Below are 27,529 nucleotides of genomic sequence, written 5' to 3'. Positions count from 1 at the left end.
TTTAATTTAATCCTGATGCGCTGCATATTCAATTAATTATCATTACTATTCATGGTGGCTCCAAAATCCGTACTAACCCCTACTCTCTCTTCTGTTCTTTTTACGGTTTTTGTGGTGGCAACCTACACCACCACCTAATCAAAGCACCCTACATTGATGGATTAAAGGGCAGAAGTTCACGTGACCGTTGTCATCAAGTCTTTCCATGAGAACCCTGAATACAATGAGGACTGATCATTTATGTTAGGTAGAATGCCTAGAGGGGGCTGGGTGGTCTCATGGTCTGGAACCCCTGCAGATTTTTTTTTCTCCAGCCGTCTGGAGTTTTTTTTTTTTTGTTTTTTCTGTCCTCCCAGGCCATTGGACCTTACTTTTATTCTATGTTAATTAGTTCTCTCTGATTTTAATTCTTACTTAGTGCTTTACATGATGAAGAAAGAAAAAAAAAAGACATTAACACATTTTCATATAAATAATGGAGCTCATAGAAATAAATGCTGTTATACTTTTCAGTATTAGGACCACTAATCCTCTTCAGAGTGAAACCTGAAATACTATACATTCTTTTGTCAGCAAAAACTTCCATCAGTGTTGAGTGATAGGTCATATTCCCAGGTTGAACAACTGCCCCCTTAAACATCACCAATTGAGATGCTGTCACAGGGTAGTGACAGCAGGGGACCACAGTGTGTTTTCATTGTTAGTCATGCACTCTAACAAGGCATGAAAATATTTTGCTTAACACAGAAAAAGCGGTTGGGTTGTGAAGAAGAGATCAGCCACACCAATTTGGCAATGCTTTGAGGCTTCAAAACAGGAGTACAGGGAACCAAAATGATTTAATAAAAAAAAAAAAAAAAAAAAAAAAATTTTTTTGACTAAGGAGATGCAAACAATTTAGACCAGGGGTAGGCAACGTCGGTCCTGGAGTGCCACAGTATGTGCAGGTTTTTGTTCCAACCCAGTTCCTTAACGAGAACTCAATTATTGCTGATGAAGCACATATTGCTTAAGTGACATTTTAATGCTTCATTTTAGTGGTCTCGCTTGTTAAGGTTCTCCAACCTTAATTGCTTATTTCAATCTTAAACTGCTGCATTCAGTGTTTTAATTGCTCCTTATTAGCAATAAGATGTAAAACAGGGGTAGGCAACGTCGGTCCTGGTGAGCCACAGTGGCTACAGGTTTTCATTCAACCCAGTTGCTTAATTAGAAACCAATCATTGCCAATCTCAGACCTTATTTAATTTTATGGCTTGTTAGTCTGTGCAATGTAAGGCTTTTATATCATAGTTTTTTTTCCTTTCCAAGGATATCATCCAAATGATTTGAAGCCTAAAACAGATCATTTTCAGTCTGTCACATTTTTCTATTAAGTGTTTTATTAAATCAAACCGTGCATGATGAACACACACAGATGTAATTGGAAAAAAGCTAGCTGGAGAACTGCTGGCTGCTTTGTCTTTTACATCTTATTGCTAATAAGGAGCAATTAAAACACTGAATGCAGCAGTTTAAGATTGAAATAAGCAATTAAGGTTGGAGAACCTTAACAAGCGAGACCACTAAAATGAAGCATTAAAATGTCACTTAAGCAATATGTGCTTCATCAGCAATAATTGAGTTCTCGTTAAGGAACTGGGTTGGAACAAAAACCTGCACATACTGCGGCACTCCAGGACCGATGTTGCCTACCCCTGATTTAGACACTCAGGGTCATTTGTGAGTACAGCAGACAGACAGACTAAGCAAGTTTAACACAAATCGCTAAAGACTCACCCCACCAGCTGTTTGTCACTTTTGGATTTATAAAAAAAGCAACATTTGTATAAATCAGGGCAGAGTGAAATTAACACAACTGTTTCACATAAATGTTTGTTTAATGAACTCTCTCCAATGTGACATTTAAAAGCACACCTGTACAGAAAATGTTCTAGCTTGGATTTAAATGGCATTTCTTTCTGGATGTAATAACCCATGTCAAAACTCTTTTTGGAGCAATGATGGGAATGCATGTGCCATTGGGTGCAGTGTCACAGGGTGTCGCTTCTGTTGGGGGAGCCTGAAGCAAGTCTCCTACAGAGCTGATCAGAGAGCACAACACTCTTCCATACACACTGGCTTCCTGACAGTTTGCTTAATCCAAAAAGACTGGAAAAAGTGTTGCAGCGCTTTAGTGGCAAAATACCATAACACAAGCTGCAACATAAATATATATAATATAGATAGATAGAGAGAGATAGATAGAGAGAGATAGAAGAGAAGGTCTGTGATATGGTTTACATATTTGCAGCTGGAGATCCACAAAGGGAGAAAATATGAATCACGTATCATAAAGTAGTTTTTATTCTTCAGCTTTCAACCCCTGCCAGGGGTCTTCATCAGAGGATAATGCTTAGACTTACAAGAATCAAAGGCGATATATAGTAAAACATTACATGTGTTTTGGGGGGGTTTGGCTAAGTCAGTGTGATGGGGGGGGGGGGGGGGGGGTATTGGGTGTACAGTTTATTTATTATGAACATGTTCTTCTTAAGTTTGCATATGCTGGATTTATGTCCAAGTGTCTGTTGATGGCGTTCTCATTTGATAGCCAAGATTCAACCAGCTCTCTGGCACTTTTAGTACTGGCCTTAAATTTTACTTGTACATTGTCCCAGTTAAATGTATGTCCTGTTGATTTAGTATGCGTGTAGATCAATGAAAGTGAGTCCTTTCTTCTGACGGCGTTGCGATGTTCCTGTATACGTGTTGCGATTCTTTTTGAAGTTTGTCCTATGTATACCGCTCAGCAAGAACTGCATGGAATGCTATAAACTGCGTTTCGTGTTTCTGCTATCGATTTCTTGTTTTTAGCATTAAACGGGACCGTGCAGATTGTTCATGGGTTTGTGTGCTATTCTGACGCCTGACTTGGCCAGGTTGCGCGCTGTTCCTTCAGACACCTTGTGGTGATAAGGGAGTGAGTGCCAGGTGGGGTGGGGGTTCTGATATACCTAGTAAGATGTGAGAGGATGCAGTCTTCTACAAATACAGAAACATGAGGCAACTTCTGAAGACTGGACAGCAGTAGCAGTCATTGAACAATACAAGCCAGATTTCAACTCTCTAATCTTGATTCACTTCATACATCCAGACTTGGCCACTACACACTAGTGGCTTTAGTTAGAGCCATCACAATTGCAGGTTTATACCATCTCCTGCCTCTCTGGTCCTCTCATAATACCCCACAAGCAGCTTCTTCTACAGAGCTTCACCGTCACTAGAAATATAATGCATACAAAAGGATGCATCTACTCTGTTGCGCCCCATAACACAGGAGTTTGCGAAATTTGCATTTTGAATGAGAAAAAGTAAGCGGGTTTGTACCCTTCGGCTAAAAAAGCATGTTGTATCTCGTGTAAATTTAACGTGTGTACAAAGTGAATACAGCCTATTCAAATACAAAACAGGACACCAGTACTTATGATGCACTTAATCACAATGTTCAACTCATCAGCATAGGAACATCCACCAATGATACACGCCTAGATCAGTGAATTTGTCACTACACCCTACTGGTTTCTAGAACAGCATCAATACTTTTAACTAAAAATAAAATGTGACCATCACTCACCAGTCTTAGCATAACTACACTGGTCCTTTTGGATTGGTTTTAAAATAACTTTAAAAGCTCTAAATCAGGGATCTCCAACCTCCCCCACCCCAAACCCCCCCCCCACAGAGAGAGCTACTTTTATAAAATGAAAATGGCTGAGAGCTCCTCCTGTTTTCTAACATTTATTCTCATAGCTTATTTCAACCCAAACAAACTGAATAAGCTTGCTTTGCCTCAACATTTACAAAATGTTGGTGTCCACAACTCACATTTTGCATTAAAATATCACAAAAAAATATTTAGTTCACCTGCAAGTGCATTTTGTATGTCTGTATGCATTTTCTAGTGTACCTCACACTATTGAATTAAAACATGAATGCTGTCAAAACAAAACAATGCAATTCCAAATATACAGATATTCTTCATTCATTTGTCATTTTGTCCCATGTCACTTTATTCACAGGTCCAGTTGCATGTGTGATGTGTTGTTTAGTTAGTCAGATGACTGGCACTGAGGTGTGTGGTGGAGTGGAGCCACTTAGATTCACTCTGATGGAGTCATTTAAATGTTTGTCAGTCTTGTTCTGAAATTTGATTTCATGACATTCATGTCAGACTCAGATATGGAGACCCAAACAAAGTAGACATTTCCAGAGCTGCTTGGTGAAGAATCTTCTAGTTATCTGGCTCTACTAAGTTCCAGAAATGCTGAGAATGCTGTTGAGACTTTAACTGCACATTTTGAAGGTTTACTAATATATAATATAGCAAATCCAATGTCTGTCTGTCTGTCTGTCTCTGTCCATTTTCACGTGAGAACTACTTAACAGATGTTTTTTTTCTAGAATTTGCTTGAACATTCCAGTTAATTTTTTGACTTCTCTCATTTCGCGATGTATCATAGTTCGCTTGCGGTACAGATTTATTTGCACGAATCTGAGAAACACGCAGCGGGTCAAGGGGGGGCCTTCCTCGCTCAATCGCCAGCTTCGGGCTGTGTCCCTTAACTCTGGTTAGCTAGCGAACGAGAGCACAATTGAATTCAACTTCATCTGATATTTAAAATAAAGTGTTACTTAGGTCGGGATGAGTTTGAGTCCGGATATTCTCTTAAGTGTATGCCACACTGAAAAGATTGATTGCAATTCAGATTGTGGATCATGATATGATTTTTTGGAAAGATTGCCCACCCCTAATTTGACTAATCAAGTTTACAAATTTATGCAGGATTCATTAACCCTTTGGCAAGCTACTTGGAAAGGCGTTGTGAGCTATCGGTAGCTCTCGAGCGACGTGTTGGAGACCCCTGCTCTAAATCATAGGTTCTTAAACAATGGGTCAAATTTGTCTGAATTTAGGTCACGCAGAGTGTACATCACAATAAGACTTAATAGGAATGAGACACTTACAGCGTGTGGAGTACCTTGTGATGGGTCGCCACCGACAGCTTATGCAAACACCATTGCTCTGCCACAACTCATGTCTGATTCTCCAGAAGGAGAACTGGGATGACGATAAGCAGCGATTCAGCAAAAGGGACAAACCCATCCATCCATCCATCCATTTTCCAACCCGCCGAATCTAAACACAGGGTCACGGGCGTCTGCTGGAGCCAATCCCAGCCAACACAGGGCAGGAACCAATCCCAGGCAGGGTGCCAACCCACCGCAAGGGACAAACCCCAATACCTAATATTTTAGAATGATTGTCTCCCTATATTCCTAACTGTAATCACAGATCATCTAACACCGGCTTGCTAAAAGCATAAAAGAAACCTGGAATACTTTACTATTCGAGATACGCCAGGCCAGTACAGTTGAACACTTCAAACTAAAAACCTCACCTCCTTATTCTGGCTTTTGTGATCACTTAGCATTCTGTTAATACTAAGAGGGAGGAGGAAAATGTTTTCCCCCCATTAAACAGAATGCTATTGGCTGTTTTATAGGCTGGTCACTAGACACTAGATGGAGATCCCTTACAATAATATCCAGTTATTGTTGACATTTATTTTCTGCAGAATGCCCAGGCAGTCATTTTGTCTTGGAACCTCACAGGTTCATTTTCTCCGACATCCTGCCAAATGGAGTTTATTTTCCTGTCCTCCCTAGCTATCTGAAAGCACTTTGTAATTAAGCTGGACAATAAGACTATTGTTATAAATAACTGCGCTTTACTCTTTGCCTTCTTTTTGTAACTATGTGTAGCTGCTAATATTGTAAAGCACTTTGAGCTACTTTCATGTATGAAAATGTGCTATATTAATGTTCTTACTGGAAAAGCAAGCCCACTGTGGAATTAACACTGATTAAAAAAATACCCTGAACAAAGCATCCACTAATACCAAAGGAACTCTGCAAAAAAAATTTAAAAAAAAAAAAAAACCAACACGGTCAATAAAAACTCACTCTCCAGCAGACAGGAGATTCTGTTTTTCATCTTTCTTAATACGGGGGCGGCCTGGTTTCATTTTAAGTGGGGAAGTTGGCGTCTTCTGAGCAGCAGGTTGAATGAAATGGGCAAAGACTTCAGTCTGTTTCAGAAGGTAGTCAAACCTGTTGCTTCGATCAGTTTTCTGTTGGAAAATAAAAGCCACCGTCAAGGACCAAAAACCACATGGCTAACTACTGGTTGGAATTTCTTTAGGTTGGAGGATACACAGCACAGAAATAAAAAATAAATAAATTGCAAGCATGCACCCACATCCAGCTTTGCAAAAGGCAACACATATATAAATAAGGGAAGGGGTGGGGGGTGTCAATTCTCTGGGAATCAAAACATTAAAAGATTTAATTACTCCACATTTGTAATGTCATTCAAAGTTCCCAAAAAATAAAGGTCAAACCGCAACATTAAAACTTGGCGAGCAAAAAACGTTTGCATTATTAAACAAAAAAAAGACAATAAATGTTCACATGGTGAGTGTTTAAACATTGAGAGGTTGATAGGAAGGCTACAAAAAACACTTTGGAACAAATGTACTATGCAATTCAGAAAGGAAAAACGTTTAATGCACAGAAAAAAAAAAATAATCTGTTTGGATAAAAGTAACCAAAAAGGGCAGCTGAAATGGCTCTCACATACATACATACCATTTTTTCTTCATAGCCTGGTGCCAATTCAGGGATCTCTATAGGCTGTGCAGCAGCTGAATCTTCAACAAAATCACCATTTTCAGATCCATCTTCCTCCTTAACAAGGAAAAGTAAAAATTTAACAGCCATAAAAATAAAAGATGGTATGCAATTCATTCTTCCTATAAAGTAACCTCGGGTTCCTCACTATGTGAAGGCCAATATTCTTCAGAGATTTCCCCCAGCACAAGAATATGATGTGCTGATTAAGCACAAAAGTTAAAATTCCCTCCGTGCAAATACACCAGTTACATTCATTCTTTGAGCCATGTGATCCAATACAAAAAAAACCATCTGTGATATAGACAAGGGTGATGAAGTGTACATCATAGTAATAGAGGAAGACTAGGACTTGGGAGACTGTTCCTCTAAACGTAGGAAGGGATATCCTTCACATCTTCTACAACTCTGTGACAACCAATGTGATTTTCAACGAACATTAAAGAAAAATCGGACAAAACAAGAGACCATCATTCAGTACATCAAGCCGGTTTGTTTGGTTAAAAGCCAAGCTGTCCCAACAGCTCATCCATATTCTTCTTCAGGTTGTCAAGGTTTCTGCTTCAACTCCATGTCTCGGCAGTTTCTTCCAAAGTCTCACAGCTCTTTACGGAAGTGCTCAGTGGCTTCAGTCCTAATTGCAATTCCCTTTCATTTCCATGGACATTCTCAAGTTTGTGATTCACCCTTAAGCAGAAAGGATGTTGCTGGGTCAACTTTTTCAGTGCCTTTGAGGATTTTAAATCCCTGGATGAGGTCCCCCCACACAGTCTTCTCTGCTGGAGAACTAAACAGGTTTAATTCTCAGTTTGTTACAGTAGGACATGTCTTTAAGTCCTGAGATGTACTTGACTGCTCTCCTCTGCACAGTTTCAAGTGCTGCTGTGTCTTTCTTCTACCGAGGTGACCAAAACACTCCAGATGTGGTCTCACTACTGCATTAAATAGTTTGAACACAAGGTCTCTGCGACGATGCAGGTTCTCTCCATGCTCCCATCGTCCATCCGGGAGCCCTGAACCCAACACCATCAATAATGTCAGTGAGATGAGCTGACAAATGAGGACAATTCTCAAATAAAGCCAAGGGATATTTCCAAAAGTACTTTTATTAAAACAATCAAAACAAAAAGTGCAGTGCATCAGTTTCAATAAATAGTCCAGAAAACAAGTGTCCAGTGGGGCTAAAAACCATCAATAAATAAATCCTTTAAAATCAAAAGGTTAAAAATGCAGTCCCTTTCATCCCATTCTCAGCACACCTCCTTCTCACCCATAACTCACGTAGCCGGCGGAGACCCAACAGACACGAGCTCCTTCGGCTAACCTCAGTCTTGGCCTCCTTCCGGACGTCACTGCCAGACCGTCGAGGTCAGCTATCCTCCCTTCATCCTTCGCACTCCTAGGATCCCTCGGGAGGACACCTGCTCTGCTCACCACACTCACTCAAACATTCAGTGGGGTGAACTAGCCCCTAGAGCGCCACCAACAAACACTCCTCCACGGGGCCCCAGTTCGTTCTGTCTCCCACTAGAGATGTCCAGATCATCCTGCTAGGACTGCTCTTTCCCTGCCTTTAACCTCCTTTCTCTTTCTTCAATCTCTGGATGCATCTATTCATCTCCCTTTTCCTTCCATTTCTATCTTCCTTTTTCACTGGTGTCGACCCACATATATACACATACCTCCGTGCGCAGCTCCTTAATCACGCACGGCAGGAAGCCAATGAGGCAATAGAGAACGACCGCACCCACTCATGCAGGTGCGACTCGCTCCAATCACCTCATTAACTCCCCGCGGTCATGCAATCGCGCCCACGAAGAACGGCAGCGCTATATGGATTTAAAACCCGACCTTTATTGGAAGCTGCGGACCCGCTACACCACAGTCTCGACTTAAATTCAACAGTATTTCCGATATATCCCAACATCATATTTGCCTTTTAATTGCTTCTGTGCATTGCTTAGTCAATGAAAATATTGCATCAACACAAACTCCTAAATCCTTCTCAGAGACTGCTCCCGGTATGACAGTGTCTTCCAGGTTATATTTATAACAGACGCTCCTTTTGCTCATGTGTACCACTTTGCACTTTTCAACATTAAACTGCATTTTCCAGATGTTCATCCAGTTCTGAAGGCTGTCCAGGTCTTTTTGAATTCTTTTTGCTGCCTCCTCGGTGTCTGCCATCCCTCCAATTTTAGTATCAGCTGCGAATTTGACAGGTTTACTAATGTTATTAATATAAATCAGAAAAAGTAACGAGCGTCCAAGGACAGACCCCTGAAGGACTCCACTGACAATCTTGCACCTCTTATCCATATTCTGTTTCCTGCTGAGTAACCAACTAGAGATCCAGTTTTGTAAGTTACCTCGGATGTCTAAAGCTTCTAGTTTCAGAATTAATCTTCGGTGTGGGACAACTATCAAATGCTTTTTGGAAGTTTAAGTAAATTGTTGTATGCTTGGTTACAGTTCCTTCCTCAAAAAGTCTGGTTTGGCAGGATCTTCCTCTCATAGATCCAAGTGGCTCGCTGATCAAGGGATACGACTCCCACTTAAGGAGTGACAGGTCCTGGGTTAAAATCCTGGACAGCCCAACTTTGAGGTTTGTAAGAAGGTGCTGGGAAATAGCAAGACAAGCACCTTGGCCTGTGGTTAGTCTATACCATTAAGGGGGGGGGGGGAATAAAATAAAATAATAAAACGACCATAAGAGCATGGAGGAAAAACACCACCATCACACAAAGGACAACTTTTTAATAACTCTGAGAACAAAGTTTCCCTTACATTTCTAGGCTACTCTCTAAGAACAAGAAGAGCCATAACTGTCCAAATGGAGAACATGTACACAGGGGTATCAAACTCAAGGCCCACAGGCCACAATCAACCCCTGGGCTTTTATTTATTTATTTCATTTATTTTAAAGCAGCCTACTTCATCAATATTGAAGAGAGGTTACATATGGCCTACAATGACTGCTATATTTCTTAAAGACTAGATTGTGTACATGCTTTATATTTACACCTGGCATTAAAATGAGTGTCTAGTGTCCGCTCCCGCTTATCTGCACAGTGCAGTGCACGGAGCTACCTTTTAGTTAAAATGGAAACCGAGTGCTCATAATAAACCAACAAAAAAAGAAAAGTCAAAAGGTGGTGAATGCCACATTGCCATAAGGAACAGACTCATCTAGCAGACTTCAACTTCACACCAGTCACTGCTGCCACGGCACTCACATTTTAAAGCTACACAGGTGTCAGGGCTGTCCATCAACTTATATGATTCTATTACACGCCACCTTCTTACACAATTCTATTGTCTTTTCTACAAGTAGATAGTACTAGGGTGATGTATCGTGTTAGCCATTATGAATGTAGTGAGAAGTTGAGCAAAATGACACCTTTTAATGGCTAAGTAAAAAGATTACAATATGCAAGCTGTCAGGGCAACATAGGTTTCCTTCTTCAGGCAAGCTTCCATATTGTAATCTTTTTAGTTTGCCAACAAAAGGTGTCATTTTTGCTCGACTTCTCACTAGGCTTCACATGCCAGTAGTACTAGGGTGATGTACCATGTTAGCCATTATGAATGTAGTGAGAAGTCAAGTAAAATGACACCTTATATTATCTTCGATTCTCTTGGGGAACTTTCCCAGGCAAAACCAGATAACACATCTAGTTAGCTTAGTTGTGAAACTCCAAGACTGCATTATAAATATGGATTTATTGCCTTTTTAAATATCTACTATGCACATTTAAATCATTAAATAAATATTATAATCCTAAGAGAATTAAGGTGTCATGTCGCTCTAGGCACCGAGGATGTGGATAGACGGAGTACAGAAGCTACTTCTCAGTCTGTCTGACCTGGTGTTCAGGCAGCCATTACATTTTCTTTGACTGCAGCATAGAGAAGAGGCCAATGTTGGGATGGCTGGTGTCTTTGTTAATTTTCTTTGCCCTGGTCCGACCTTACTTGGTATAGAGAAGTGCACATGTATTGGTGCATTCACATGACTGCTCCATTCTCTGCTTTGTGCCGTTTCCATGCCAGACACACACTTCTGCCTATTCATCAAAAACTACTTCCATCCTGTTCTGTGATTAATCCAAGGTTAATCTTTGTCAGCTACTTTAAATGTCTTTCTGCCTTCTATGGAATATTTTTGAAGTCTGACCTTCTTGCACCATTTACGAATGCAGAATGTTTTGTCTTATCTTCATTATGTCTGCACTGGATTTAAGCAGTTCATGCTGAATTTGTAGACCAAACAATTAACATTTATAATCTGTTTCAAACTGCTTTCCCAAGAGTCATGACATGACACATAAGTCACTAACATGGAACCTCTCAACTGAAGTAACTGAAATTACTTTATACAGTATGTGTATTTAAGAAAATGCTACTTAAGCACAAACACCCAATACTGCCTGTCTAGACAACTTCAGACTTTTCATTCTCACTGTTCCAATGGATTTAATGGCTGTGCCACTTTCCAGTTTGTCCACTTGAACAATTTCTCAATGTCTGTCCATTGAGTTAGTTCATTATTAAATTCCAAAAGACCTTTCATTCAATATTTTCGGTTATGCTGAACAGTATCACAAATTGACATATTTCCTACCTATTTCTGTTAGTTGTGGTAATTACAACTCAAAGACACGATATCCTATCTGGTGTTCCACAAGGCTCTATCCTGGGTCCGCTGCTCTTCTCAGTCTACATGCTTCCATTAGGTCAGATTATCTCAGGGCACAACGTGAGCTACCAGAGCCATGCTGATGAAACACAGCTGTACTTATCAATTGCACCTGATGACCCCGATTCTCTTGATTCACTAACACAATGTCTTACTTGTATCTCAGAATGGATGAATAGTAACTTTCTCAAATTAAATAAAAAGAAAACTGAAATCTTAGTGATTGGCAATAATGGATACAATGAGGCTATTAGAAATAAACTGGATGCATTAGGATTAAAAAAGTCAAAACGGAGGTAAAAAGCTTAGGGGTAACTGTTGACTGTAATCTAAATTTTAAATCGCATATTAATTAGATCACTAGGACAGCATTTTTTCACTTAAGAAACACAGCAAAAGTTAGACCTCATATCATTGAAAGATGCTGATAAATTAGTTCACGCGTTTGTTTTCAGTCAACTAGATTACTGTAACGCAATCCTCTCAAGACTACCCAAAAAAAAGACAAATTGTTTGCAACTAGTGCAGAATGCAGCTGCTAGAATCCTTACCATGAAAAGAAAATCCGAGCACATCTCTCCAGTTTTGATGTCACTACACTGGTTACCTGTGTCATTCAGGATTAACTTTAAAATTCTGCTTATGGTTTATAAAGCCTTAAATAATCTCGCCCCATCTTATATATCGGAATGTCTGACGTCTTATATTCCAAATCGCAACCACAGATCCTCAAATGAGTGTCTCCTTAGAATTCCAAGAGCAAAACTTAAAAGAAGTGGTGAGGCGGCCTTCTGCTGTTATGCACCTAAAATCTGGAATAGCCTGCCAGTAGGAATTCGCCAGGCTAATACAGTGGAGCACTTTAAAAAAAACTGCTGAAAACACATTACTGTAACATGGCCTTCTCATAACTTCACTGTAATTTAAATCCTGATACTCTGTATATCCAGTTCATTATAATAACTATTCATGGTGTCTCTAAAATCTGTACTAACCCCTACCCCATCTACTCAAAGCACCATGATGTTCCAACAATGATGGATGGATTAAAAGCCAGAAGTCTGTATGACCATCAGCATCAAGTGACTCCGTGAGAACCCTAAATACAAAGAGGACTACTTCATTTATGTTAGGTAGAATGCCCAAAGGGGACTGGGGCGGTCTCGTGGCCTGGAACCCCTAAAGATTTTATTTTTTTCTCCAGCTTTCTGGAGGTTTTTTTTTTTTTTTTCTGTCCACCCTGGCCATTGGACCTTACTCCTTTTCTATGTTAACTAATGTTGTCTTATTTTAATTTCTTATTTTGTCTTTTATTTTTCTTTCCTTCATTATGTAAAGCACTTTGAGTTACTTTTTGTACGAAAATGTGCTATAGAAATAAATGTTGTTGTTGTTGTTATTTTACGGAGGAAAAAAAGGATTATGCAGTTGAAAGTCACAGTGCTGCTTGCACATTTTACTTGATTTTTAAAAACAGGAGTTGAAGAAATATAAAACTTTCAAGCCAAAAATTGTGCTAAAATGTAATCAATAATTCTGACCTAATATTATCCTTAAAAAAAAAAAAAAAAAAGGTTTTTCAGCTGTCCATGAGGAAAAACCTAAAAATCCCTGAGGCAGTACAGACGTTGCTGTGTCTTCTTCAGCAGGATGTTCATGTGCTTGGGGTCAGGTCAGATCCTCTGTGATGTGAGCACCAAGGTTTCTAAACCTGCCCTTCTTCTTTATCGGAGTGCTGTTAATGCTGAGGTGGTGATGGTACTTCTGCTGTTGTCCCCCAAAGTGACTAATCTTTTTAGTTAGCCAATAAAAGGTGTCATTTTGCTTGACTTCTCACCACATCCACATGTAGACACAGAAAGCCTTTTGGCATTTCTGCTCATGTTAGGATGTGAAATTCATCCATTTCTGATCCGCTCTAAATGAAGTGCGTGTGGTCCATCACAAGCAAGTCAGTCAAGTGCCATCTGATCATGGCGCACATTAATGCAAGTGAAGAGATTTTCTCCGCTTTTACTACAAAATTTTTACCTTTGTCTGGAGGAAGAATATAGGGCTGTAATGCACAGAGAGGTGCCATTGTGTCTTATATGTACATATGTGGTAATAGCCTGGGGAAGTTTTTTGCCCCTTCTAGGTATAAAGTGTTATTTTTGGCCCTCAAAATTAAGTACAACACATTTGATTAAGAAAAACGTCTTCAAAAGCTGATTGGTTTGGATGTCCCAGACAGAGTAGCCAATCAAGAGCATAAATGTTCAACTGAAGCTCACCCAATAATACACCTCCATAGTGCTAGATTGATGAATTATATGTAGAAGAGTCAAAAGTGCAAGTAAATAAGTTTCTTAATTTCTCCACAGTGCTTAAGGAGGCTGACAATGTTGCTAAGAGAGGTCATAATCCGAAAGTTCAGGTGGGTGCTTAAATTTTGTTACATCATGCATTTGATGTTACAGAACTTCAATAAATACTAAGACTGTGCCTTAACTGTATATGCTAACTTGAGGTCACTTTAACATAAATGAGGTTTTGGTTTACAGGATGAGGATTTGGCAGTTTCCACTGGAATAAAAAATTGGATGACTAGAATTTGTTTTATTTTAACCTAAACTATGTCATTGGTACCAATCCAGTGAACTACAACTAATAACTAAAACATGCTTTAGCTGCAAGAAACATTCTTGTATACAAAAATCAAAATCTGATTTTGTAAAATATATGGAAGAGTGAAGGGTATGATGGTGCAGAGAGAATTCATCTAAAAGTTGGCTCATACAGTAGAACCTCTGGTCACGAACGTTTCTGAACACGTACAAATCGGGTTACGACCAAAATGTTTGCATCTGTTCACGACCACATGCTCTGGTGGCGAACAAAATACTGGCAACCAGTTTCCATACGCGCGTTTGTACGCGCCAATGATTTCCCATTGTCCGTTTTCCATTTTCTTTCGATTGCGTATACAGGGCCTAACAAAGGAGCCGATGATGCAAAAGGAGTTATAATGTTAACCAAGCAGAGGCCTCAAGTGCTGGAAGAGGTGGAAAAACTGTTGCTAGTGTGGTTGAATGAGAAGCACCTTGCAGGGGATAGCGTAAGCGAGGCGATCATATGAGAGAAAGCCAGGAAGATGCATGGTGATTTACTGAAAAAAAAAAAAAAATTTTAATGGAATTTAAAGCCAGTAGAGGATGGCTTGAAAAGTTTTGGAAGTGGTATTTAAATTTTTTTTCCCCCTGTGCTTAAATGCGTTTACAGCGAGCGAACAGTTCATAAAGATCTAGTGCAAACTCTTACAACGTTAGGTTTCTCTGTTGTTCAAGGTTCTCAGTGTTATTCAATGTTTTTACATTTAATTTACTATTACTCTGTGCATTCTATGGTATAATTATTTTTGTGCTTAAAAAATATATATATATTTACGTACAGTTTGTACGGTCTGGGAAGGATTAATTGTATTTACATACAATCTTATGGGGAAATTACATTTGGGACGCGACCCGATTTGGTTGCGCCCAGAGTTTTGGAACGAATTACAGTCGTGACCAGAGGTACCACTGTATTTAGAAATTATATCAGTTATGAAACACCCCGCTTTTCAATATAAAGAAAGCAGAGGTTTCGAGCTACATCCATTAAACAGTGTCATCTCCAGACAGAGGAGCAGTTTCAGCAACAGACTGCTGTCACTGTCCTGCTCCACTGACAGACTGAGAAGATCATTCCTCCCCCAAACTATGCGACTCTTCAATTCCACCAGAGGGGGTAAACGTTGAACATTATTCAAGTTATTGTCTGTTTTTTTTTTTACCTGCATTTTTTATTACTCTTTAATTTAATATTTTTGCTGCTGGAATATGTGAATTTCCCCCTGGGATTAATAAAGTATCTATCTATCTAAAGTAGTAATTACAATGATTAGGGCATGCAAGTAAAGGCCGTGTGTCAATGCACTTCCTCTCCTGTGATTTTCAGTCACGGAATCGATTGACGTAATCTTAGTGAGTCAGAGGTATGCTCCTGTGACTACCATTTTTATAGTCCAACATACCCAACAATTCAGTCCAACCAATGTGCAACTCCACCCCAGGGCTGTGATATCAGAAGCAGTTAATGGGTTACTGGAGTTGGTAAAAGTTTACAGACGCCAAGTAAATGTAAATTGTAATACAATTTGTTAAAATTTCCAATTTCACATACAGTAATCCCTCGCTACTTCGCAGTTCACTTTTCGCGGATTCACGACTTCGCGGATTTTATATGTAAGCATATCTAAATATATAACGCGGATTTTTCGCTGCTTCGCGGGTTTCTGCAGACAATGGGTCTTTTTACTTCTGGTACTTGCTTCCTAAGTTGGTTTGCCCAGTTGATTTCATACAAGAGATGCTATTGGCGGATGGCTGAGAAGCTACCCAATCAGAGCACGCAGTTAAGTTCCTGTGTGCTGCCGATTGCCTCAGCGACGGAGTGCTGCATTAACCAGGAAGTCTCATCTCACTCATTCAGCATTAACGTGCTACTGCTGCAGGGGTCGTGTCCAAGCGTCAACAGAAGATGCAAATGATTGCAGAAAAGGTAAAAGTTTTGGATATGTTGAAGTAAGGTAACAGCTACACCGCTGCAGGACACCATCACAGCATCAATGAGTCCACGATTCTTTTTATTTAAAAAGGAGGAAAAGCATATAAGATCTACAGCCGCAGTGTCCTTTAACCAGGGCGCAAAACGAGTTGCAAGTGGACGTGATAAGGCAGTAGTCTGGATGGAATCTGCTTTAGGAATCTTTGCAACAAGGTCGACGACATCATGACCGCCTACAAGCTGCTACGTGTACTTCGCTATACAGTAAGTGTAAACTAATCTACTGATTTCATATTGCTTAGCAGTTGTCCCTGTTATTAATAAAGGGTGGGTTGTAAACAATACAGGGAGGGTTTAAAAACATCCAAATACATGTTAAATGATTAAATAAATATGGTGTCCCTACTTCGCGGAAATTCAGTTATCGCGGTCGGCCTTGGAACCTATCTCCCGCGATAAGTGAGGGATTACTGTATATGGATTCGACTAAACGGTTTTTCCTCTAGACTTGACAAACAAGAAGCTTCTTTTAGTCTTATGTTTAATGTTGTTCTGTGTTTGCAAGCCACAACATCACTAAAGCCTTTAAACTCAAACTTTAACATGTTGGCAGTAATGATGAAGTACCCTGTACCTCGAATGCTGTGTGCTTTCAATCACCACAATAAATATTCATCCATTTTCCAACCCACTGAATCCAAACACAGGGTCACGGGGGTCTGCTGGAGCCAATCCCAGCCAACACAGGGCACAAGGCAGGAACCAATCCCGGGCAGGGTGCCAACCCACCGCAGGACACACACACAAACACACCAAGCACACACTAGGGCCAATTTAGAATCGCCAATCCACCTAACCTGCATATTAGACTAGTTACAAATTAAGGAGTTGGAGGTACCAGAAATTGAGGAGTCAGAAGTTTTGTGTACCAACTCCAGAGCCCTGCTCACACCAACAAAATCAAACAGGCACAGCTTTGCCTTGTGTCAAAGGGGCGGGCTCTGTACATGTAAGAGCAGACAACCAATGAGCACTCAGCTGAGAGTACAATGCACAGAACACAACTACAAAGAATAAGGAATACAAAGGTTTTGTACTTGACAAGAAGAAATGCTCGACTGTCTGATATTACATGTCTTATGTACCATTACAGAATGGAAAAAACCTCTGACTGAACTTGCCATACACAAACAATTTGCTTAGACTCGAGCATGATTATGCAGCTTCCAGAAAAAAAAATACATTTGCAATACTTTGTAATTATTGAATATGTGCTGGAAAGTTGTCATGAAGTCACGTAATTTGTCTCCTGCAATTTCTAGTTGGGTAACCAAGCAAACATGGGCAACAAGATCAGCAACTTAGTCATCAAGCTTGACACCCGCTATAACTGGAAGTTGTAATGGCACACTGGCTTTAGAATTTCACTGAACTCTTCAAATGACATTATTTATCTATCTATCTATTAACCCTATAAACCTATATATTAAATGCAGTACAAACATTTGCCCCAAAGCAAACAAATGGATAAGTTATGCCTCCAGATTGTGTATTTTACTTGAGCCAGTTAATGGGTTATCCACCTTAATAAAAAAAGGTTTAAGTGTTTGTCTGGTTGTGAAATCTTTGCTATCCAACAGATGGCACATCACTAACATTAGTACTGCTTTTACAAATCTTGTACTAAATGGTAAGTAACAGAGATATGCCAACCAGAGTGGTGGCTCTGAGGCTAGGGATCTGCACTGGCAATCAGAAGGTTGCCGGTTCAAATCCCATAAAATGCCAAAAGGGACTCTGCTCTGTTGGGCCCTTGAGCAAGGCCTTTAACCTGCAATCGCTAAGTGCTTTGAGTAGTGAGAAAAAACGCTATATAAATGCAAAGAATTATTAACCAGATGAACATAATGCTTGCAGTGTATTAATTACTTAGATTTCATCCCTGCCATAATCTCGACTGTTACAACAATAATAAACTCATCCCTTGACACTGGCTGTGTGCCGCTCACTTTTAAAATTGCTTCTGTAACCCCAATGTTAAAAAAGTCGGGTCTTGATGCTGACAATCTTAACAATTTCCGGCCTATTTCCCACTTACCTTTCCTGTCAAAAGTTCTTGAGCGTGTTGTAGCTTCCCAACTCACCAATTACCTAACCTCTAATAATTTGATGGAACCCTATCAGTCTGGTGTCAGGGCGCGGCACAGCTGTGAAACTGCTCTGCTACGGGTAACCAATGATTTGCTTATGGCAGCAGACTCTGGACAAACCAGCATATTAATTGTTAGACCTCAGTGCAGCATTTGACACTGTCAGACATGACATCCTACTGTCCAGAATGGAGAACATGCTGGGTATCTCTGGCACTGCCCTCCAGTGGTTCAAGTCCTATCTGACTGATAGGCAAGAGTTTGTTAGTCTTGGCAAGAGCAGATCCAGCACAGCGCCAGTCATACCACAGGGCTCTGTCCTCGGCCCTCTTCTCTTCTCTGTTTATATGCTTCCCCTTGGCCATATTATCCGTAGCTATGGACTGGGTTATCATTTTTATGCAGATGATACTCAACTCTACTTCAATGTTAAAAGTGGAACTTCATAAGAGCTTTCTTAGCTCACAACCTGCCTTAGTGAAATTAAAACCTGGATGGAGCAGAACTCTTTAAAATTAAATTGCAATAAAACTGAACTCCTGCAAATTGGGACTAAAATGCAACAGAATAAAATGAGCTCCTTCCCAGTCCATCTTGGCGGTGATCTCATCAGACCTGCCTCTACTATAAAAAATCTTGGTGTCATTTTTGATTCCTCCCTCTCTTATTCCGCCCACATAAATCACATTAAGAAACTTTCTTACTTTCACCTCGGTAACATATCCCATGTTAGCTCCTTCCTCTCCTTTTCTAACGCTGAGAAATTTGTCCATACATTTATCACATCCCACATCGATTATTGTAATTCCCTACTGGCAGGTGCCCCTTCTAATCTTATATCACAGCTCCAGCTTATTCAAAACTCGGCTGCATGAGTCCTTACTCGAACCAGCAGCAGCGAGCACATCACACCCATCCTGCTCCGTCTTCACTGGCTCCCTGTGTCCTACAGAATCGAATATAAAATCCTCCTAATAACCTACAAAGCTTTAAATAACCTCGCGCCAAACTACATCAGTGACCTTCTCCATCGCTATGTGCCTGCCCGCCCACTAAGGTCCTCTGATTCTGGCAATCTTGTTGTGTCCCACACTAATCTACACTCCATGGGTGACGGGGCCTTCAGCTATATAGCGCCCAGACTCTGGAATGACCTACCGAAATTAATCAGGTCAGCTGACTCCATGAATTCTTTTAAAAAACAACTCAAAACTCATCTGTTCAGTTTGTCTTTTAGCTCTACTTGACTTTATTACCCTTCTCTCAGTTTACTTCTCTGTCAAGATGCTCATGTAACCTGTGTGTGTGTGTGTGTGTGTGTGTGCAAGGCCATCAATTATGTTGTCTGTTTCTTTTTTTTTTTCAGAATTCACTGTCTTAATCTTCTTTATTTAATTTATCTGGTTTGTACAATGTTATATACTGTATTCGCTGCTGTTCTTTATTATATTCTGTAAGTGCCTTGAGCACGGGAAAGGTGCTATATAAATAAAATGTATTATTATTCCCTTTAAATGGGTAGAACAGCTAGAAAACTATAAATGAGGTAGCAATATTTTCGTTTCTGCCGTCATTTAAAAAATCGCTACACCAATATGAGGGAAAAAAAAAAATCTGAAAATAGAAGTTTAGCTCACATGGTGAAAATTAAAAATCTTTGGGTGGTAGTAACACTGTACCCAGTAAATGATTATAAATGCTAAAAAAAGAAGGGGTGGGTTGAGGAGAATAAACTTCTATCAAAAACGTGAACATTTCTGGCTATGCCCAGACTTTTGATTAGTATGTCTCACACCACAATTACAGAGAAAAGTCAAGCAAAATGACACCTTTTAATGGCTAACTATAAAGGTGTCATTTTGCTTGACTTTTCTCTACATTCATAATGGCTAACACGGTACAACACCCTAGTACTACCACAATTTTAAAAAGAGAGGAAACTTCTACATTTGGCTAGAGATAAGAGGAGAAGCCACAGTCCTAGTGAGGCATTACAGAGGCTTCGTGCCATAGGGACTGTCCTGGCAGCATTTCTTGGGACACTTCTACTAAATAACCTGATGGCAAAAAGTCTTCAATGCTAATGTGTCAGAAAGAGGAGGTGCAGCACTGTTTATAATGGACATCAGTTTTGCTTTCATTCTCTCTTTCACTACCACCTCCAGGGGCGGAGAGAATGTACTAGACATGAGCCTGTCTAATAAGCTTTCTAAATTCAGTGGGCTTCACTTGAAGTGATGTCACCAGCTCAGCCCAGCACACCAGTGTAGAAACTGTGAAAGTAGTCCTTTGCCGTGCCCATCAAACACCTTAGTTTTTAGGACTGCCAATACTGATTCTCTGTGCAAGAGAGGACAGAGCCGGCTATACTTCCTTAGAAGACTGGCATCCTACAACATCTGTAATAAGATGCTGCAGATGTTCTATCAGACAATTGTGGCGAGCGCCCTCTTCTACACGGTGGTGTGCTGGGGAGGCAGCATAAAGAAGAAGGACGCCTCACGCCTGGATAAACTGGTGAGGAAAGCAGGCTCTATTGTAGGCATGGAGCTGGACAGTTTGACATCCGTGGCAGAGCGACGGGCGCTGAGCAGACTCCTGTCAATCATAGAGAATCCACTGCATCCACTGAACAGGATCATCTCCAGACAGAGGAGCAGCTTCAGCGACAGACTTCTGTCACCATCCTGCTCCACTGACAGACTGAGGAGATCGTTCCTCCATCACACTATGCGACTCTTCAATTCCACCCGGGGGGGTAAACGTTAACATTATTCAAAGTTATTGTCTGTTATACCGGCATTGTTATCACTCTTTAATATTGTTCTTTACATCCGTATGCTGCTGCTGGAGTATGTGAATTTCCCCTTGGGATTAATAAAGTATCTATCCATCTAGTTAGCACACTCCCATATCTAATGTATCAGACTAAGCTTGTCAATGAATTGGAGTACTGCACCCACCTACATGCAATTTAACAAAAGAATCTGTCTTGTGTGAGAACTGTAAATTAAGAAGATCCAACACAATTTATAGTGCCCATTAAACAGCAGTTAGTCCAAGGCATTAGTTATGAGAGCATGCCATGCTCACCAGTGAATTAGACTAGTGTACCCATGTTGTACTGGACACAACTCACATGCAATGTAACAAAAGGAATACACTGAGTCAGAGCAATGAAAAATAAGGAGGGCCAACATGATGCAACTCATCTGTATATATGTAGGACCAAAATGAGGAACGCTTTCCTTTTTTACTTTCTCGTATACGAAGTATAGGGAAAGTAATTGCTAAAAGATTCAATGTTGAGATTTTGATGAATCTCAATGTCTCCGACCTCCCCGACCTCTCGTTTATGAAGTATTATAATCCTCCAAAGATCCAATGTCGAGACTTTGATGAATCTTGGTATTTTTGGACTCTGGAAGGTCTAAATCATCATTTTTGGAATTACGTATGTGTGTGTGTATTTGCGAGATAGTGTAAACACAATAACTTAAGTACGCTTTCACTTCGGTCAAACAAATTTTGCATTGTTGTTAGGTACAAAACGTAGATTTCTATCAACTTTTGGGCTTTTTCCACTAACCGGAAGTAGTACTTTACCTTTTTTATTCATGCAGCTGCAGAGTCCAATTTATTCAACTTTACTTTTATAATAATTGCTCAATATACTGTTAATCTGGTTTGATGTTGATGGTTCTTTAAATGTACAGAATATAAAAATATAATCATTGTCTTGTGGTTTACTCCTCAAATATCCATCTCCGTATCCGAGTATACAGTAAAGTCTAGGGGAGATCACTCCCAATTTTTCAATAAGTAGATGACACTACACACTGGTATTATGACAAAAAATCTTCTCCTGAATGTCAGCAATAAAAAAAAAAAGAAAGCAGTGGATTGTGGACTTTGGCAGAAAACAGCAGAAGTACCACCACCACCTCAGATAAAGAAGGGCAGGTTTAGAAACCTTGATGCTCACATCACAGAGGATCTGACCTGGTCCAAGCACATGAACATCCTGCTGAAGAAGACACGGCAACGTCTGTACTGCCTCAAGGATTTTAGGTTTTCCTCAGACAACTAAATTACTTTTTATAGGATATTTTTGATGATGAATAGGTAGAAGTATGTGTCTGGCATGGAAACAGCACAAAGCAGAGAATGGAGCAGTCATGTGAATGCACCAATACATGTGCACTTCTCTATACCAAGTAAGGTCGGAGCAGGGCAAAGAAAATTAACAAAGACACCAGCCATCCCAACATTGGCCACTTCTCTATACTGCAGTCAGAGAAAATGTAATGGTTGCCTGAACACCAGGCCAGACAGACTGAGAAGGAGCTTCTGTACACAGTCCATCCACATCCTCAGTGTCTAGAGCTACATGACACCTTAATTATCTTATGATCATACTATTTAGTGCTTTCAATCTACATAGTAGATATTGGACTCTTGAATCTAAAAAGGCAATTAAAGCAATTTTGGGAATTTATTTTTTCGGTTATCAGGGTGGTGTGGGTGGATTTGCTACTAAAAATACTGATATATGGAAATGTCCCTTTTTAGCAAATACCTACTGACCTAGATGGACTATCTTGCCAAATCTCATCTTTTAATTAAATGGGAAATAATGTAATCTTATCTGGATTATTGTAACTCTGTTCTTCTTCTGGCTGCTCCTGTTAAGGGTCACCACAGCGGATCATCTTGTTCCATCTCTTCCTATCCTCATCATCTTGCTCCGTTACACCCAACACCTGCATGTCTTCTCTCAGCACATCCATAAACCCCCTCTTTTCCTCTTGCCTGGCAGCTCTATCCTTACCATCCTTCTCCCAATATACCCAGCATCTCTCCTCTGCACATGTCCAAACCAACACAAACTCGCCTCTCTGACTTTGTCTCCCAACCATCCAATCTGAGCCGACCCTCCGACATGCGAAAATTCATCCTCAATGGATGGCCTACAGCTGGTGCAGAATGCTGCTGCAAGGCGTTTCACTAGATTTACGTTGATTTGATTAGCAGACACTTTGCTCCAAAGAGACTTACAAAAGAGGTAAACAAATCGAGTAACATTAGGCCGGGGCCCATTTGTTCAGCAAGTGAAATAGGACGGGTAACAAAATTTGATTGCCACAAGTTAGAAAATTTAATAACTCACATTTACAATCATTAATTACAAATCACTAAAGCAATTAAAATTCAAATAACCAAGAGTATAAAATACTCACTAAGCAAAGTTGGTTTAAAAAAATCTGATTCTGATTTCCTTGCACTGGCCTCCCATGAAATTTAATTTTAAAAACACTTATTTGAGCCCTACACGGTCAAACTCCTACCGAGCTCTTGCAGCCATACATCAAATCGTGGGTCTCAGAGGTATTTTGATCGGGGATAGTTAGCTATCCCAAGGAATTGGCTAAAAACTAAAAAGATTGTGTGTTTAAAGGCTGTAGCCCCCAAATTGTGGGACCATCTTCTTGTTGACATGACATCAGTGGACACAGTAGATGTTTTTTAAAAAAAGAAGCTTAAGGCCCATTTATTCAGGCTTGCCTTTGGGTAATCTTACTGTAGACGTCTATGCATTTTATGCAGGTTTTAATTCCTTATACTAGCTTTTGTAATATTACTGAAGCATTTTAATCCCTCAACCCAAATCCAGTTGGTTTGTATGTGTGCGTCTTTGCATTTTATTCCCGGTTTTTTAATTTGTGAGCGACAGTGATGACGGTTTGTAAAGTACTCTGTGACATTTACTCTTGAAAAGTGGTATATTAATACTAACTAGTGTTTTTGTTGATGAGAGAATTTGTCAACAGCTCGGCATTATATTGCAGTAGCCAGCTTGGTCACCCTAGAGATGGTGTGAGGACTGGACAGGCCATTGACGGCAGGACATTCACAGGATTGCTGAGCTCTCCGTTCCAGGAACCCCTGGAGGTTTTGTTACACCTTACAAATCTGAGAAGGTAGGTGAAGACTTCAAAGGGCACTATTAATACAGCCTCACAGGTGACAACAGTAGGACGGAAAGGGACGGGACATGCAATGCTTAACAAAGATTGGGAACACTGCAAAAGTGGAATAGCTTGTCTAGTTAAGTGACTTTTTTTTTTTTTTAATTATTTTTACAGGGCATTTCCACACAGCGTTAACAGCAAAAGAAGACTCAGCTAAATGTAATAATTACTACTGTGAATCATCTGATGTAAAATAAACACTCCTGTAATTGGGCTCATCTCCCATTCTGTCTTTACACCTCTGTGCTCCTTACAATACAAAGGACAGAACGTTTTATTTATATAGCGCCTTTCCCAAAAGCAAAAATTTGAATTGTAATTGGCCACATTTCTTTTCAATTGTGTTCTTAAATGTGACGTGATGGAAACATCCATCCAATCCAGTTTCCAACCCGCTGAATCCGAACACAGGGTCACGGGGTCTGCTGGAGCCAATCCCAGCCAACACAGGGCACAAGGCAGGAACCAATCCCGGGCAGGGCGATGATAACATTCTAATCATATTTTTGTTTATTATGTTTGAATACAAAAATAAACTTAATTAAAACAGTAGGTTTGGATTTTTTTTTCTCCCTAAATAATAAAAACCACCATTTACAAACTGCATTTTGTGTTTACTTGTGTTATATTTGACTAATGGTTAAATGTGTTTGATGATCAGAAACATTTTGTGTGACAAACATGCAAAAGAATAAGAAATCAGGAAGGGGGCAAATAGTTTTTCACACCACTGTATGTCTTGGCTATATTTTAAAATTAATTTAATTCAATCGAGATTAAAAAAAAAAGCAGCGGTTTCTACCCAAAACACGAAAATTTCAGCAAGTTTCTAAAGTTTTGAATGCTAGTGCATATTTTGTTCAATACTGTTCATTATTAACTTAGTTTGAAGAAGGTGTGTGAATTAGGGTTAGGGCAGCAGCAGCGATACGGATGTGCTAATAAACGTCATTATACTGTCAGAACTGCAAGACGGAGAAATAATTTGCATTCCATAATTTTTTTTTAGGTTTTATGACCCAAGAATTAGGAAAATAAAGCTTAAATCTCCGATCGGGTCCTCGGGTTCCGAGCCTACAGCAGCCAGACTCATGGAGAGGCGCATCCCGCGCGCTTTCAGATGACGCACGCGTCTTCGTCACGCGATTTTATAATTTCCCGCGACCACGAGGGAAGCGGCGGTGGGTTGGATAACAATAACTACGAAAAAAAAAAAAAGATTTCGCCATGTCTCTGCCTGGTGCCAGCGCCGCTTGTCCTTGTCTACGCCAAAAGAAAAGTAGTGGAAAGTCCCCCTCCCCGCTGCAGAGGAAGCAGCGACGGGCACCATTCATTCATTCCGTTTCTTCTCCGAGGGTAGGGTGCCTCGCTTTGTAGGCCTTCCTCTAAAACGGCCGCGATGCGAAACGCGCTGGCGATGTTCTGGTGAGAAAAGTTTTCCCCACACGATCCACTGAGACTTTGTAACCGAAAATACAGCACCTCGTGTGTGTGACCATCCGAGGTCATTTTAGTTGGCATTTTTACGTGTCCGGTAATGGGCACTAGGACGCCGTATAATAGCGATGGGCAGTGTATATGTCTACCTAGTTAAATCCCAACGCAGCTACCGTCACATTTTTACAAAAATAAGCCCAGTATATGTATGTGTATGTATATTATATATACACACACGTCCTATAAAATGATTAATCTAGTTACGGATCATGGAGCAGTAAGTTGACAGGTCCTATTAGTTGATTGAGGTCAATGGTTACTGTTACATTATAACGGCATATGCACTGATAAATAGCACCTCTTTAAAATCCAAACTTTTCCAATAGGCAAATATTACAATTAAAATCGAATAATTAAATACATTTAGTCAACCTGAAAAAGAATAGCAATTCCAATACAGATAAAAACCAATCAATTAATTTGGAGTTACAAGCGCCCACCCTTATGCAGAAATCTTGAACATTTCAAAGTTCTAACGATCCGTGTTATCGGCTCCCGTGCAACAGAATACAGCCCAGAATTAATTCACCTTCTCCGAAGGCACCTACAATCGAAACGGGGAATTACCCACCAATTACTTATACCCTAAAGGAGAATCAGAAACCTGCCCTGACCTATAGCAGAATGATTTACTTGGAGACTGGAGCCGACGTGTACCACTCTCGGGTCCATTGTTGTCATTTTGGCATTAAACGCCCCCCACAGTCATTGATGGTTACAAACTGGTAAGTGTTTTTGTTTTCTTTATGTATGGGACGGATCGACGCAAGGGACTCGTCAAGCTCCTCAGGACTCTAATGAAAGAGTCATAAAAAAAAGTCTGGCCTCATCCACCTAGCACTTTTAAAATGAACCACGGTTATTTAAAAAACTTTGTGGCATACTTTCATCCTCCCACACACTACGTCGTCCCCAGTGAATACGATCTTTATCCTGCAATCCCCCCTTCCAGTCTCCTCCTCACCTCTCCTTCCAGGACTTCGGTCTCCATCTGCTGCTCCTGTTCCACGTTTTTGTTGTTCTCCGACTCAGACATCGTTTGTGGCTCTTCCTTCCTTAGGGTGCTTTTTTTTGTTCTCCCAGCAGTCGGAAAAGAGTTGAGTGTTTGTGCTGTACCGTTTACCCCGTGGTCAACCCCAGGCGAGCAAATACTCCGTTGGTGATTTCGGTGCGTTTCTGGACGGGAAGTAATCGAAAGTACTCGGTAAAGCGAATGTAATTAATCCTTAAACTGAGCCGTACCGGCAAGCCGACACTCACCAAACCGACCCGGCTTTTCAGCACCTTTCAACCAACCACACTGACGCGCGCAGTATCGCGAGAATTTACCTCAACTGCCACCGGCGCGTGCGTGCGGTAGGAGGAACGTCATACGTCACGCGAGACGCCGTATATTGTGTAACGCGAAGAGAAGTGTGCGCGCTTATCTGACAGGATCTCTCAGGTTTGTGGGAGGATGAACTTTTGTGCAATTGGGATAACAGGTACAAAATTTAATAAATACGTTAATTTAATCAACTTTAGCGGAGTCGTCTTGAAGCTGTGCTTCTTGGTCTGATTTGTAACAATTCACATTAGCTCACCGGCCACTTTATTAGGTACACCTGAGTTAGTACCCGGTTGGATCCTATTTTGCCTTCAGATCTGTCGTAAATCTTCATGGCGTTAATTCAACAAGATACTGCAAACATTCCTCAGGGGTTGTGTTCCCTATTGACATAATGGCATCACAGTTTCTGCAGGTTTGTCGGCTGCACATCCATGATGCAAATCTTCTGTACCACCACATCCCAAAGGCGCTCTATTGTATTGAGATCTAGTGACTGTGGAAT

The 27,529-nt window shown here is 40.4% G+C and overlaps 1 protein-coding gene across 1 annotated transcript in view; it reads right to left on the bottom strand.

Annotated features, from left to right (window-relative positions):
* The window catches only part of smarca5 (SWI/SNF related, matrix associated, actin dependent regulator of chromatin, subfamily a, member 5), a 62,664-nt gene extending 35,656 nt beyond the window's left edge, over nt 1-27,008 (bottom strand). The window contains exons 1-3 of the mRNA XM_028802728.2: nt 26,662-27,008; nt 6,691-6,789; nt 6,007-6,173 (exon numbers count right to left, since the gene is read on the bottom strand). Of these exons, the coding sequence (XP_028658561.1) occupies nt 6,007-6,173; nt 6,691-6,789; nt 26,662-26,733 (338 nt within the window). The 5' untranslated portion in view covers nt 26,734-27,008. The remainder of the gene's footprint in view (nt 1-6,006; nt 6,174-6,690; nt 6,790-26,661) is intronic.
* Between the last annotated feature and the right edge of the window lie 521 nt (nt 27,009-27,529).

Source organism: Erpetoichthys calabaricus, chromosome 5, assembly GCF_900747795.2.
Source record: "Erpetoichthys calabaricus chromosome 5, fErpCal1.3, whole genome shotgun sequence".
Lineage (NCBI taxonomy): Eukaryota > Metazoa > Chordata > Cladistia > Polypteriformes > Polypteridae > Erpetoichthys > Erpetoichthys calabaricus.
Note: the sequence above shows the minus strand (reverse complement) of the source record. Positions and strands in the feature narration are given on the sequence as shown.